Source organism: Antechinus flavipes, chromosome X, assembly GCF_016432865.1.
Source record: "Antechinus flavipes isolate AdamAnt ecotype Samford, QLD, Australia chromosome X, AdamAnt_v2, whole genome shotgun sequence".
Classification (NCBI taxonomy): Eukaryota; Metazoa; Chordata; class Mammalia; order Dasyuromorphia; family Dasyuridae; genus Antechinus; species Antechinus flavipes.
The window spans coordinates 3,847,865-3,862,136 of record NC_067404.1 but is presented as its reverse complement, the minus strand read 5'-3'; the positions used below and the strand labels follow the sequence as shown (position 1 = coordinate 3,862,136).

General features: G+C 39.5%; 1 protein-coding gene across 2 annotated transcripts in view; it reads right to left on the bottom strand.

Moving 5' to 3' along the window:
- Positions 1–6,717, bottom strand: part of LOC127542982 (eppin-like) — a 39,556-nt gene extending 32,839 nt beyond the window's left edge. The window contains exons 1-4 of one of the 2 annotated variants that reach the window (XM_051968957.1): positions 6,504–6,711; positions 6,110–6,241; positions 5,209–5,376; positions 2,912–3,583 (exon numbers count right to left, since the gene is read on the bottom strand). In XM_051968957.1, the coding sequence (XP_051824917.1) occupies positions 3,555–3,583; positions 5,209–5,376; positions 6,110–6,241; positions 6,504–6,600 (426 nt within the window). In that variant the 5' untranslated portion in view covers positions 6,601–6,711 and the 3' untranslated portion in view covers positions 2,912–3,554. Of the gene's footprint in view, positions 1–2,911; positions 3,584–5,208; positions 5,377–6,109; positions 6,242–6,503 lie in introns of those variants that run through there. The other variant, XM_051968958.1, reaches the window with a different exon arrangement.
- Between the last annotated feature and the right edge of the window lie 7,555 nt (positions 6,718–14,272).

Below are 14,272 nucleotides of genomic sequence, written 5' to 3'. Positions count from 1 at the left end.
CTGTACCTGATCTTAATACCATTTCCCTGTCATTATTCTTTTTAAAGTCTCTTCCCCCACCCATTCCCACTTGTTTCTCTGTTGTTTAATGTACTTAAATATAAACTTGTGTTTTTAATCTTTCTTTGACCCATTCTCACCCCCTTTCCTTTATGTTTATAAATTTTCCAAATCTCAGAATGATGAGAAGGAAGAAGTGATTCTTCCTTTTTCCTTTTGTCTACAATAACATAGCCATCACAGCAGAATTAATCCATCCCTCAAGAATATATTAAAAAACCAAAATTCCAGAGATTTACTTTGAAGACATAGTTCTGAGGAGACATATGTATTTCCCCTATATTTAAATATTAGGATTATCATATCATGAAGTCCTTTCCAACAACTCAAATACATTTACCTTTCTAGGTTTCTCTTGATACTTGATTTGGGTTTCAAAGTTCCTAGTCAGCCCTGATTTTTTTTTTTATTTACAGAAATGTGTCCTCTATTCCAATAATGATCCATTTTTACTTTTATAGAATTATACTTAGCTTTATAGGAAAATATACAATAAATTATTTGTAGTTATAAATCCATATTTTTTGTCCTTTTGAATATTGTATTGAAATACCCAAGCAAGAGAAAAACAGGGCAGCCAAAATAATGAAGTTTTAAGAGCATTTATTACTGGATAGGACTGATCCCCCAACACCAAGACTGGAGGGGTCAGTAATGAGTGGCCTCAGGGCCATATATTTATAGAAAGAAGAGAGAGACATCAAAATGTTTCTTGATACATTTGTCATAATAAAGGAATTTCTATTTTAAACAGGAGGCAAAAAGTTATCACTCTAAGGGGGTCATTCCCAGACAGCAATAAGGCAGTATTTCTTTAAGCATATCAGGTTGTCAAAGAAATCTAACTCAGTTTCAATTGATCAAGGATGGACAGAATCAGCTACATGCAAAGAAAGAACACTGGGAAATGAATGTAAACTGCTTGCATTTTTGTTTTTCTTCCTAGGTTATTTCTACCTTCTGAATCCAATTCTTCCTGTGCAATAAGAGAACTGTTCAGTTCTGCACACACATATTGTATCTAAGATATACTGTGACATATTTAACATGTATAGGACTGCGTGACATCTGGGGGAGGGGATGGAGGGAGGGAGGGGAAAAGTCAGAACAGAAGTGAGTGCAAGGGGTAATGTTGTAAAAAAATTACCCAGGCATGGGTTCTGTCAATAAAAAGTTATAATAAAACAAAACAAAACAAAGAAAAAGCAAACAAACAAACAAACAAAAGCTTATCAAGTTGTCAAGGTCTCAGGTTTTTCAGAACAGCACATCTGGGTTTTTAAAAATACCATCTGCATTAGGGAGTAAAGAACTAGTAATAAACATAACCACAAAGATTTAAGATTATGTTTCTCATGGTCCCATTTGGGGTGCTTTTCCTCTTCAGTATCACAAGCTCTCTCTTATTCTGTCTTTGTCTTTCTGTTTTTTTCAGTTTCTGTCTCTCTAACTCTGTTTCTGTCTCTGTCTTTTACTTTCTGTTGCTCTGTCTCTGTCTCTGTCTCCATTTCTGTTTCTGTCCGTCTCTGTCTTTGTCTCTCTCTCTCTCTCTCTCTCTCTCTCTCTCTCTCTCTCTGTGTGTGTGTGTGTGTGTGTGTACTTACCAGGTCTTGTGTAATCCTGAATTTAATTCCTTGAAGGAGCAGCACATAGAGTCTAAACTCAGATCAAGCAGAAGGTGGGTGGAACAGGGGCAGCCCATGATACTGAATGCCTTGGGCTTGGATTTTCTTCAGGCTTCTGATCTTTCACTGAACCACCCCTGCTCAGTGTCTCAGCTGAGAAAAGGGGGATACTACTCAGTTACGGGCACTCATTCTTGTGCTGCAGACTCCATGGAGTACACACATGTTACCATGCCCAGAGGGCAGAATGTATGATGTTGTGGTTTCTAACATTTAAAATTGTTCTTGACTCTAATAAATCAATGACAGGTCAATAAGGTGGCTGAACTGATTTTGTTCAAACAAAAGGTATATAAGGCAAGAGGGACCCTGAATGCCAGAAAATGATGACTTTCTCAGTTACAGAATAAGGGGGCAGCAGTCATCCACTGGGACTTGTCATAAGTCCCAGAAAAACCTTGAAGGAGATAGTTTGCTACATGCTTGTCTTTTTTCTTTCATACAGTTAGCTCACTACATTTCCCTGCTCCAACCAGAAGGCTCCTCACACTCATGGCCCATGGATATCAGAAGGCTGTCAGTAAATATTAGGTTCAACTCAACTCTGGTAAGGTTACCACCATTAAAGGAGGTATAGAGATGACCCTCCTTCTGGACTCCTTTCCTTGTTACAGCCTTCTCTTTTTTATACTTCTAGGGAAGGTTTGGTGGAAGGAATTCTAAAATTGCTAGGAATACAAGAAGTAAGGGGGATTTATAGTACAGACAAATTGCAGTGGGAAGTTTTAGAATTTGCCCAAGAGTTCCCAACTGTTTGGTCTTACCTTTCTACCTACAGGCCAGTCGTGTGCAAGCCTGAGGAAGGGAAGTTTCCAAACTTGGTGGTTTTCTCTTGGGTCAAGAGCTGCTGACTTTCAGGTTCAGAACTGACTAGCTAGAGAGAGAAGATCCCAGCATGCTACTTAAAAGAGAAGGGAATGAGGAGGGGAATCCTGTAACTAAAGGACTAAAGTCACAACAAGATTACATGAAGGATGTCCCTAGACTAGGATGGACAAAGGACTTCAGGCTCTTGGACATCACATCATTTTCTGTACAAATAGGAGAGAAATGGCTTTTGTTCTCCCTTTCCCTGTTTAATTTTCTTCAACCATTTGGGGGATCCCTTGCAGTAGTGCTGATTTTCTTTTTTCTTTACCTGACAACAAAGAATCAAGATTCAAGGATTCATTTTAAAATGCTTTATTCACATGAACAAAGAGTATTTCAACCTAGGAAAAACATAATTCTTAAAGGACTCAAGAAAGGTAACATAGTATAGAGGAAAGAGCATTATCTGGGTACCAAGCAGTACAGGGTTCATTTCTCCCTCACTTCTTAGCTGTGTGACCCTAACAAGTCATTTCACCCTATCTGCTCACAATGTGAGATCCACCTGCTCAGAAGCCCTCAACTCCACCCTTCACATGACAGATGAGAAAGGTAAGACTAGTAAAGGGGAAATGCTTGGCCCAGGCTCACACTTCTAAGAAGTGTCAATCAGGCTAGAGGGAATCTAATCTGTGGTTTGGGGCTGACTTTCTGGGGGACTTTGTGTATATGATCAAACGTCTTGATAGGCAAGACTGGAATGGGTAGCCTCAGAAGGGAGTGAGCTCCCCATCTCTGGAGTCCTTCAAGCAGAGGCTGGAGACCTGCTTGCAATGGGGTATTGGAGAGGAGATTCTGGAGAAGTAGGCAGGAGACAAGATGATGCCTGAGGTGCCCGGTAGCTGTGAGATGCTCTATTCTCTGAAGCAGGGAGATTGTTGAAGCATGTCAGAGGGATGCATTAGCCTAAGCCATCACAGTAAATGGTTAGTCTGACAGCTAATATTGCTTTACTGGCTCTCCATGTCCTAGAGAAAAAAGAAAGATTCAGCTCAAGAAGGTTTACTGGCACTTTATGTGCCAGAAGAACATACAGATTTCTCATTTCCAAGACCTTTCTCCCAAAGGCCCAGACCCCCTCCTCCCAGCCACTTCACAGGGAAGAAGTCTAGCTTTATCTCACCATGCTTTGGATCATGGATTGAATGATTTAAGCCACATGGGCATATTTACATGCCATCGATCCATTCTAATTCCTTATCCTTTTGACATTACTCATATTTTGATGATCATGTCATCCCGCACCCTTCCCACCCCTGGACTCAATAAACTCCTATAGCTCCTTGTCACCTTCAGGATCCAATATTAATTCCCTTTGGTCCATTCAAAGCTTTGTAGAACTTATCCCTTTCCCTCATCTTTTCAATCTTCTTTATATGACATGCCCCCATGGACTCTTTGTTCCAGTGCTATTGGTCTCTTGGCTGTTCCTCACACAAGGCCATTCATCTCCCCACTCTGGACAACTTTCCTGGCTGTCCCTCCATACCCAGGATGCACTCCCACCTCCCTTGTCCCTCCTGGGCTCCCTGGTGTCCTTCAAATCCCAGATCAATCCCACCTTTGGCAGATGGTCTTTTTTCATCCCCTTAATCCTAGCACTTCCCTCTGTGGACTTTCTAATTTCTCCTGTATGTAGCATGTTTCACTGGAGTTGTGGATATGGCATTTCCCCCATTAGACTAAGAGATTTGGGAATGCTAGGCAAGAGCTTGCCTTCTAGCTTTTTGACCTTCTAAGCACTTAGCAGATGTCCTGGAATGTAGTAGTCATGGTATAAATGTTTATGGAGTCATTGGTACTGTTCCTAATTTCTAGAATGGACAAGTTTCTAAGTTTTTAATTTTTAAGACTTCCTGCCTCTCTCTTATCTCTGACTGCTAACATCCTCCTGCTCCTCGAAGAGTCAAAGTGTCGCCTGCTCCAAAAAAAAAGATAGCATTTCCCATGTATGTATTCCACAGAAGGGGGTGAGCTCCTGCTTTGGGGAGATATCTCACTACCCTTGCTATGTTTGCATCTAGAGCCTCCATCTTATTCTAATGAACATATTTTTTTGCAAAGGACCATATTGCTCAGTGGGAAGCTTTGAGTTCCCCAAAGTGCATATTGTCAGAAATAGTGAAATGTTGCTGTGTAAACAAGATGTTTACACCAAACAATCCCCTTCAGAAATACACAGGTGGGCTCAGAAGAGACAACACTATTGGCTTCTCTGAGAATTAGCCCCGTTCCTGGAGGCCTTAGCAAAACTAAGCCTGGCAGCAGCCCAAGCTGAGAGTCAGTTCTGGCCTTGAGTCAGAATCCACTGGTCTAAGAAATAGCTATGTTCCTATGGCTGTGTATCTATGAACACCTCCAGGGAAGGAGCATGAGTGGATAGGTTTGTGCATTGTCTCTAACAGGAGTAGAGAATGGGGGCCCCTCTTTGCTTCCCAAAGGACCCAATGACAACTGTCCACCCAGTGGCCAGGAACTAATCAGGATCTGAGCGTAATTGGACCCCGAGTTTCTTGCTCAAAGTCTGGGGCTCTTTCCCTTAAACCACACTACTGCCTCCCAAATGCTTTACAAATGCCTTTTACCACCTTACCAAATGCTAAACAGGTCTTCTTGCAAAGATCAAAAGTCTTGAAGCTGTTCCTGCCTTCAGGACAGATGCCATTGTTGAGAGGGACACACCTATTTTTCGTAGTGCTGAAGTACCATTGGTTCAAAGGGCTGGAGCAAGGCTTAGTTTCAAGCTTCTCTGTACATGGATCTGAAATGAGATTAGAGAGTTGGGGGGACAAGGAAAGAAAAGGATTATCATTGGCCTCCTTCTTCCCATCCCCAACATCATCAGTGCTGATTATTCTATTTGAGGCTTTACCAGGAATGCAGGAACCCACTGGGTCCCAGGAATGAGTCCTAGGAGTCCAGGTCCACAGAGAAAGAGTTGGAGGCAGGATGCAAGTGCTCCCCTCATTATCCAAGCCCATTCTCATTATACCTGCTACTTCAGCTTGCAGCAGAGGGTCCAAGAGTCCCTTGACCATAACATGACCTCAGTGGTCCCGAGTGCTAGAGATGGGAGCAGTGAGGTTTGGGGCTGTAAGCTGAGGCCATGAGTAGAAGTAGGCATCCTGCTGCAGGGGTGAGAGCAGGGGACACTGCCCAAAATAGACTCTGTTTCCTTCTCCTTTTAAATTCCTACCTGTCTTTGCAAGCCCAACTCACATGCCATCTCTTCTATGAAGTCTTGTCTGGTTCTGGAGCCATCTTCGCTCTTGGTTCTTAGATTGCATTGGGCATTTCCCAAATTCACAGTGATGTTTCTTCTGGGTCTGTGCTTCTGTTTTACCCAGTAGACTGCAGAAATCTCCATGAAGACAGGCACTTATCTAAACTTCCTATCATTCCTATGCTCATCCCAGCTCTCTGGGTCTTCTAAGGGCTTAAGAAATACTTGAGAGCTGACTAGCTGGAGGGGAAAAAGGAAGGAAATTACTTACCATCACTGGAGCTTAGGCAGTGCTTTCCACAGTTTAATGGGCAACATTTCTGTGGGCTTCTGCAATCCCTGTGCCAGGTGCAAGTACTGGGCGATTTGAAAGTGCACTTCAGGTTGACTTTAGGACATGACCCTAGGGCAGAGCATGGTGAGACTCATTGGGTAATCATTCTCTCCCCTTCCCCTTCTCAATACTCTTATTCCCTCTCCCATTCTATGCTTTCATCTGAAGGAAGCTTGGGGAAATTTTCTGAGCTTCAATGTAGTTGGGGGAATGTCTCCCTTTCCACCTGTATTTGTTCCTTCCCCGTCTCCCACTGGCCCCCATCCCAGGTCTAGAAGTTTCCCCCAGGAGTGGGTAAAACTCCTCACCCATCATTTACCCCATCACCTACAGCCAGATTTAAACCTGAAGAAAGCCAACGATGAGTTGTAGTCATGACTCAGGGTCATGAACAGCGTAAACATCAAGAGGCAACCCAGAAAGCCCATGGTGCTGGGGGGAGGCAGAAGACAAGGCTCTTCTCTCTCACAGCCTCTCCCACTTTGCTGCCTGCCTTTTTGACTTCTCAACCTGGACTGCCCTGGCACCTGACTCTCCAACCAGTCTCCAGGCAGTTTATCCAAGCCTAACTATCCGTGGGCTGTGTCAGTACGTCAGAACCCCGCCTACACCAACCTCCCTGAAGAGTCTGATTGGGCATTTCTTAATGTTCCCCGAGTCCCTGGCTAGGGGCAGCACTAATCTGAGTCACATGTGCAGTGGGAGGCCAGGGGACTTCTTGAAACCCTTCCTCCCCAGCCTCATAGGGCACCAACACATACCCTGCTCCTTTCCACCTCATTCTCTTCCCCTTTCTTGAAATAGCTCCTCATTATCTTCCTGTTAATTCCTATTGTGCCATTAAAAAAAAAAGTTTAAGGGTCATAGTCTTTGAGTGACTCAATCATACTGTTAATAATATCAACATGTTATTAATAAAACAGGTCAATGACACTCTTGAATGCAAAAGACCCTTCAAGAAGGTGGGCTGAGAAATTTTATACCCTTGGATGAGTGGGTATTCTTAAGGGTGGCAATCCATTCTGATTAGTTGACAATGAGAGAATGAATGTTATAATGGGGGGGGGGGAGGGGCAGCTAGATGGTGCATCTTGACTTCAGAGCACCAGCCCTGAAGTCAGGAGGACAATGAGTGGTAGGCCATCTTACAATGAGAGTCTTGAGATGTGTGACAATTAGCTTCCAAGTCTGGGTCAAAAAGAACTTTGTATTTCCATATGACCCAACTGACACAAGGGAGAATCCACACAAATGATTTTGATGACCACTGACTTATAGTTTTAAGTCTGATACAGGTAGGTCACCTTCATTTGCATTTTTGTCATTGATTCCATTGAAATTCTTGAATTTCACCTTTCGTTCTTTCAGATGAATTCTGTTATTATTTCTTCTAGCTATGTAAAGTAGTTTCTTGGCATTTTGATTGGCATGGCCCTGAATTAGCAGATTAATTTAGGTAGATTGTCATTTTTGCTATATTAATTTAGCCTACCCATGAGCACTTGATATTCTTCCAGTTGTTTAGATCTGACTTTGTGTAGAAAGTAGAAAGTGTTTTGTAATTGTGCTCATATAGTTCCTGACTTTCTCTCAGCAGGTAGACTCTGCAACATTATGTATTCTGTACAGTTATTTGGACAGTGTCAACAACATATTCTCATTACAATTGGAAAGAATTAAGCCTTAAGCCTTCCAGCTTTGTATAAGAGTAGCCATTCCACATTTACTACTGGGAGAGAATGCTTGCATAACCATAAGGACAGTGTTTAATTTCTCTCAAAGCTGAGGAGGAAACATGAGTAGGGAAGAGGCTCTACATTTGTCTGTGACATTGATTGATACTTTGAAGATGTTATTTGTGTAAGAGAATGCAAAAAAAGATGTGCTCACTGCCATTAAAGCATCTGCTAATGTATCCAAAACTGTTCTCTCCACTCCAGGGGAATTGGCTTGTTGGCCAACTGTCAAATGATGGGTTGAAATTCTGTTCAACTCTTCATACAGAAATCACAAGGCACAGGTTGAATGTTCTTCTGGTGGAAGAGTGGTATATGAAAGTGTATGCATGCGTGGTGTGTGTGTGTGTGTGTGTGTGTGTGTGTGTGTGTGATAGCTGCATAACCTGGGCTGAGTTTAATGGAAAACCTTGCATCTGCCCACCACATATTCCTGAGTTACAAACTCAGCATACAAGTTTCCCTGCTGAGGCAGTCCCTGGTCAAACTCACTAGTGGATTCTGCTTTTGTGGCAAAGTCCCCTGGAGGATTGAGACCAGGGCTGCACCAGGAGTATTCATATCCTCAATATGAACATACATATTAAAATAAAGGCCAGTTGCCAGTGGAGAACTACTGAGACCAGGTCTCTACTTCATCTGCTGCCATCTCCAGTTGTTCTGATCTGAATTTTTTTTGTTTATTTGTTTTATTTTAATTTTATTATTATAACTTCTTATTTACAAAACATATGCATGGGTAATTTTTCAACACTGACCTTTTCAAAACCTTCTGTTCCAACTTTTCCCCTCCCACCCTCCCCTAGATGGCAGATAGTTTTAAATATGTTAAAGTATATGTTAAATCCAATATATGTATACATATTTATACAGTTATCTTGCTGCACAAGAAATTTTGGATCTATAAAGAAAGAAAAGAACCTGGGAAGGAAAACAAAAATGCAAGCAAACAATAACAGAAAGAGTGGAAATGCTATGTTGTGATCTACACTCATTTCCCAGTGTTCTTTTTCTTGGTGTAACTGATTCTCTTCTTTACTGAACAATTGGAACTGGTTTGAATCATCTCATTGTTTAAGAGAGCCATGTCTATCCTTATCTGAATTGTAACACTGGACCTAAATGACTCTGGAAGAGTGAGGCTGGTGAGTTTGTATAGCCCTGCCTCCCTTAAATCCAGTTCACTTGCAAGTGCAAACATCACCTTCCTGATACCATTGGTCCTTTTTGAGAATGAAAGACAAACAACGAGACAAGTCACAAATCAGTAAATCAAGGAAACTGTCAAGGAAAAGAATAGGAGGCAGCATTATTAATCAATCAATTTCATTTGTGGATTAAACAAATGCATAATTAAAGATAATCTCCTTTTCCCCCACCCCAATTCCTTATCTTCCTCTGATGATCAGTGTCCAATGGCTTCCTGTCCTACTAATCTCCACTATTTTCTTAGGAACACATCTTTTACTCCCTGGAACTTTCCACCATATTGGTTTGCTCACTTCTGAAGGTTGATAAAGGAAGTCAGAGACATTTCCTAACAAGTTCCCTGCTCCCTGTGGATGCCCCTGGTTGTAGGTCAGGTACTTGTGAAAAAATGAATGATTCTGGGAATACAAAATATTTTCCTTATTTGAGCAAATGTAATAAAGTGGCCGTGTTAGTTAAGAGTTTCTTAGTTATTGTTGGCACCCCCTATATCTGTGGAGGCTGTCATAAAAAAGCACAACACTCCTTTTCTCATATATTGGTGGATAAAGAGGGATGTCTGCATTTGGATTTGTACAACCAGAAATCTCTGTCCAATAGGACAAATTTGTGCTAAAAATGTTAGCAATCCCAATAGGGCAAGAAAGAACAAATAAAGGAGCAAGCATAATGATAGAAACAAAATTATTGCTCTCTTTCCATATGATAATTTACTTAGAAATTTCTGAAATGTCAGGCAAAACTTATATGAAACAATAAATTCAATAAAGACTCAGGATATAAAATAAATACTCAAACTAGCAATGCTCTAGTACATAAATAAAACAAAAGCAGTTAGAACAAATTTCTTTCAAAATCAGTATAGGAATTGTAAAAATTATGGGAATGTAATTACCACAATAATCTAGGAATTATATGAATCTCACTATGAAACATTTTTGGGGAAATAAAGAAAGAACTAAATACTTGGGAAAATATTAAGAACTCAGTAATATGTTGAACCAATATAAGAAAAATAACAATGTTATTTATATTTATTGGCTCATTAAATGTCATGTTATATTACCAAAGCAATATTTTATGGAATAGATAAAATAATATTGAAATTTATATGGAGGAATTAAAGGTCAAAAACTTCAAAGTTAATAATGAAAAAAAATATCAAGGAAACAGAGGTTTATCTGTTACTTTTTGTACTGAAATTCTACCCTGAGGTTACACCTCAGTGGACAATGAATACCTATCTGAAATCATTCCTTAATGATTAACAAACTAGGGTTGGTCATACCTTTTCTATTCCATTAATTCTGCTTTCCCTTTTTCCACCCTCAACACACCACTTCAATTCTCCATTTTCCCCTTCTCCATTACCCATCCTGTGCCAGATATTTCAGTGTCCCACTTAAAGCTGCTCACTTCTTCTACTGTGCCTTCTGCCAAGCCAACTCCCTATGTAACAGACTTGCTTTCCACCTTAAATCTTTCCCTTTCCCAAAGACAAAGATCTTCCTGGCTCCCCCTTGATGACATAGCCTCCCTAGCCTTTTTTTTTACAAGCACTAGTTATACTTTCACTCATTCCATCCATTCACTAATTAAGGTGGGAGTATCAGAATAATGCTTGCTTTCCATTGTGACCTCCAGACTCTCCTTCTCCACCATTACTCAATAGCTTCTCCTCTGAAGTTCACTCAATCCCTATCTACCATTTCATCTAAAATCTGGTAGCTGGCCTCCAGGACACATTCCTTCTTTCATTAATGTATTCAGTGTCTAGCTCAGTCTTTCTCTTCTCTTCAACTTCTGCACTTCTATTAGGTAAGTTCAGCCTACATGGGGATAGTCTCTCCAACACCCCAAACTTACAGATTTCCTCAGTTTATTCATTTCACATGACCTGCTGCACTACATAGTCATGTCCTTGATCTTGCCATTACATACAAATAAGACATTTCCACATTAGAAAATTATAAAATGCCCTTATTTGATCAGAATCTATCATCAATTTATCTCTGCCTTGCAATTACCCCAAACCCATCACAACCATCAATTCTTATACCTCTTGGTTCTTTCCCAGGCCATCACCCCCGCACTAGCTATACTCTCCTCTGTTCCCCATCTTGACCCTTTGATGAACTAGTTAAACTCTCAACTTCCATCTTCTCTTGAGCCTCTTGTGCCCTTCCTGGTCTTGCACAGCCAAGTTTCTGCCTTGAATTATCCCTACCATCTACTACCTTTGTTCTCTACACATGTTACTGAGTAAAGTTGGAGAAAAATCAGGAAATGATAATGACTGAGTTCTCTACAATTTTATGTTACATTACCTCAAGTGGGTTCTCTCTCCTTTTTATATTAAGCTACTCATGATCCCATTTATCACAAAAGCCATTCCCAACTTTTTCATCTTTTCTCAAAATTTCCAGTTTCCCTTCCTTTATTCTGTCACCTGATATCTTTAAATCAGTTTACTAAAAATTCTGTTGCTGTTCTGAGACACCACCTACATGTCTTATGCTACTATCTCCCTTTTCACTGCATTCTCACATACTAAAGGCAGCCCTTCTACATACCAAGGAAAACCCCTCTGCATACATAAGAAATAGCATCTGATTGTTATCATCCGGCACCTTTTATCACACCCACATTCACTGATCTTCAGTCTTTCTTGGTCTCCTGGCTGCTTCCAAATGGGACTACAAACATGTTCTTAGGACCCCCAACCTCAAACAACCTCATATGATCTAAACATCCCTTAGATCTCCTACCTTTTGTGGCAAAACTAGAGAAACTCTTCTACAATAGGTGCCTCCATTTCTTTTTCTCTCATTCTCTGCTCTACTCTTTGCATTATGGCTTCCTACTTTAGCATTCAACTGAAACTACTCCATTGAAAGTCACTAATGATCTCTTAATTTCCAAGGCTATTGCCCTTTTTTCAGTCTTCTTCCTTGTTGACCTGTAGCCTTTGATAACTCTTTTCTGGTTATTCCCTTTCTCCATGTGTATGGGATTCTTTGATGTGGCATAGAAAGCCCTACCTTTCAGTTTTCTTATGCCTGATTCTCCATATCTATTGCATTCCAGTCAGACCAGTCTCCCTGTTGTCCCTTGAACAGGACACTTCATATCCAGGCTAGGCATATTCATTAGCTATTTCACATCCTTACACTGTTCTCCTTTCTCATCTCCACCTCTCAACTCCCACAACTTCTTTCAAGACAAAGCTAATATCCTGCTTTTGTTATAGAAAACCAATATTTTTCTCAATCTACATTAATTGCCTTGTATTCTCCCTGTTAATTAATTTATTTTTATTTTCCCTGTATACATATTGTTTGTAATAATTATTTGAATGTTGTATCTACCATTACACTCTGAATTCATTACGAGCAGTGGATGTCTTTGATCTGTCTTTGTATCCTCAAAGCTTTTCATAAGACACATAGAAAATGCTTCATAAATTTTTATTGACTGACTTATTTAAATTTATAGCAATAACAGACATTTTCCACTAAATGTATTGCCAAAGGATATGGACAAGGAATTTTCATTTATTGATCTTTCATATTTATTTTTAAAATATTAATTGAATTTTTATTTTTCCTCAGTTATACATTAAATAATTTTGAACATATTTTTAAATCTTTGAATTGAAGATTCTCTCCTGTGCTCTTTCCCCACTCCCAAGGCCCCCATTAAAGGTATATGAAATTCAATACAAGTTATACATGTATAGTCATACACAATATTGTAATTTTGTGAAAGAAAACATAGATAAAAAATCTCAAGAAAAATAAAGTAAAAAAGTATGTTTCAATCTGTATGGCAAACACCTTCAGTCCTTTCTATGAGTATGGATAGCATTTTTCATCATATGTACCTTAGAATTGTCTTGAATCATTATATTTCTGAGAATAGCAATGTCATTCACAGTTGATCTCCTTACAATATTGCTGTTACTTTGTAAAAAGTACATTCATTTTGCATTAGCTCATAGGAGTCGTTCCTGGTATTTCTGAGAGTATCTTATTGTTTCTTATAGCAGAATAGTATTACAACATAATCACATACCACAGTTTATTCAGTAATTTCCAAATTTGGGGGCATCCCCATAATTTTCAACTCTTTGCCCCCAGAAAAGAGCTGTTGTAAATAGTTTCATACTTATGGGCCCTTTTCCTTTTACACATAGTTCCAAATTGTTCCACGGAATAGTTGAATCAATTCACAATTCTACCAATAGTGCATTAAAACTCCCTTGCTCCCACATCTCAAATATTTATCATTTTGTTTTTGTGTCCTTTTAGAATTGTTTTAATTTGCATTTCTCCAATCACTATCAAGTTAGACAAATTTTTCATATGACTTTAGAGAGTAAAGATTACTTCATCTGAAAACTGTTCATGTCTTTTGATTTTCTATTAGAGGAATGGCTCTTATATCTATAAATTTGACACAGTTTTCTATATCTTTGAGAAATGATGGCTTTAAAGAGATATTTGCTTCAATATTTTTCATAATTACTCTTGCCAATTGTATTTTCCAGCGATTATTTCTTTCCCATACCTCTTTCACCCTGTTCTCTTATCCCATTCCGTCCTACTTTCCTATGGGATAACATAGATTTCTATGCCTGAGTAGATTATGTTCACTTTGTGCCAATTCTGATGAGTGTAAGGTTCATTCACTCTGCCTTATTTCCCTATTCTTTCCCTCTATAATAAAAGCATTTTCTTGCCATTTTATATGTGATAATTTATTCCATTCTTCCTCTATCTTTCTCGCAGTGCATTCCTCTTTCACCCCTTAATTTCACTTATTTAGATACCATTATTTCACATTCAACTAACACACACACACACACACACACACACACACACACACACACACACATATACACATACTTCCTTTAAACTACCCTAACAATGAAAATGCTCATGAGTTACAAGTATCATCTTCCCATGAAGCAATGCAAACAGTCCAACCTCATTAAATCCTATAAGGGACTTATTTAGCTTTCCTGTTTACCTTTTTATATTTCCCTAGAGTCTTGTATTCGAAAGTCCAATTTTCTTTTCAGCTGTGGTCTTTTCATCAAGAACCACTGAAAGTCCTTTATTTCATTGAATATCCATTTTCCCCCTGAAGAAAT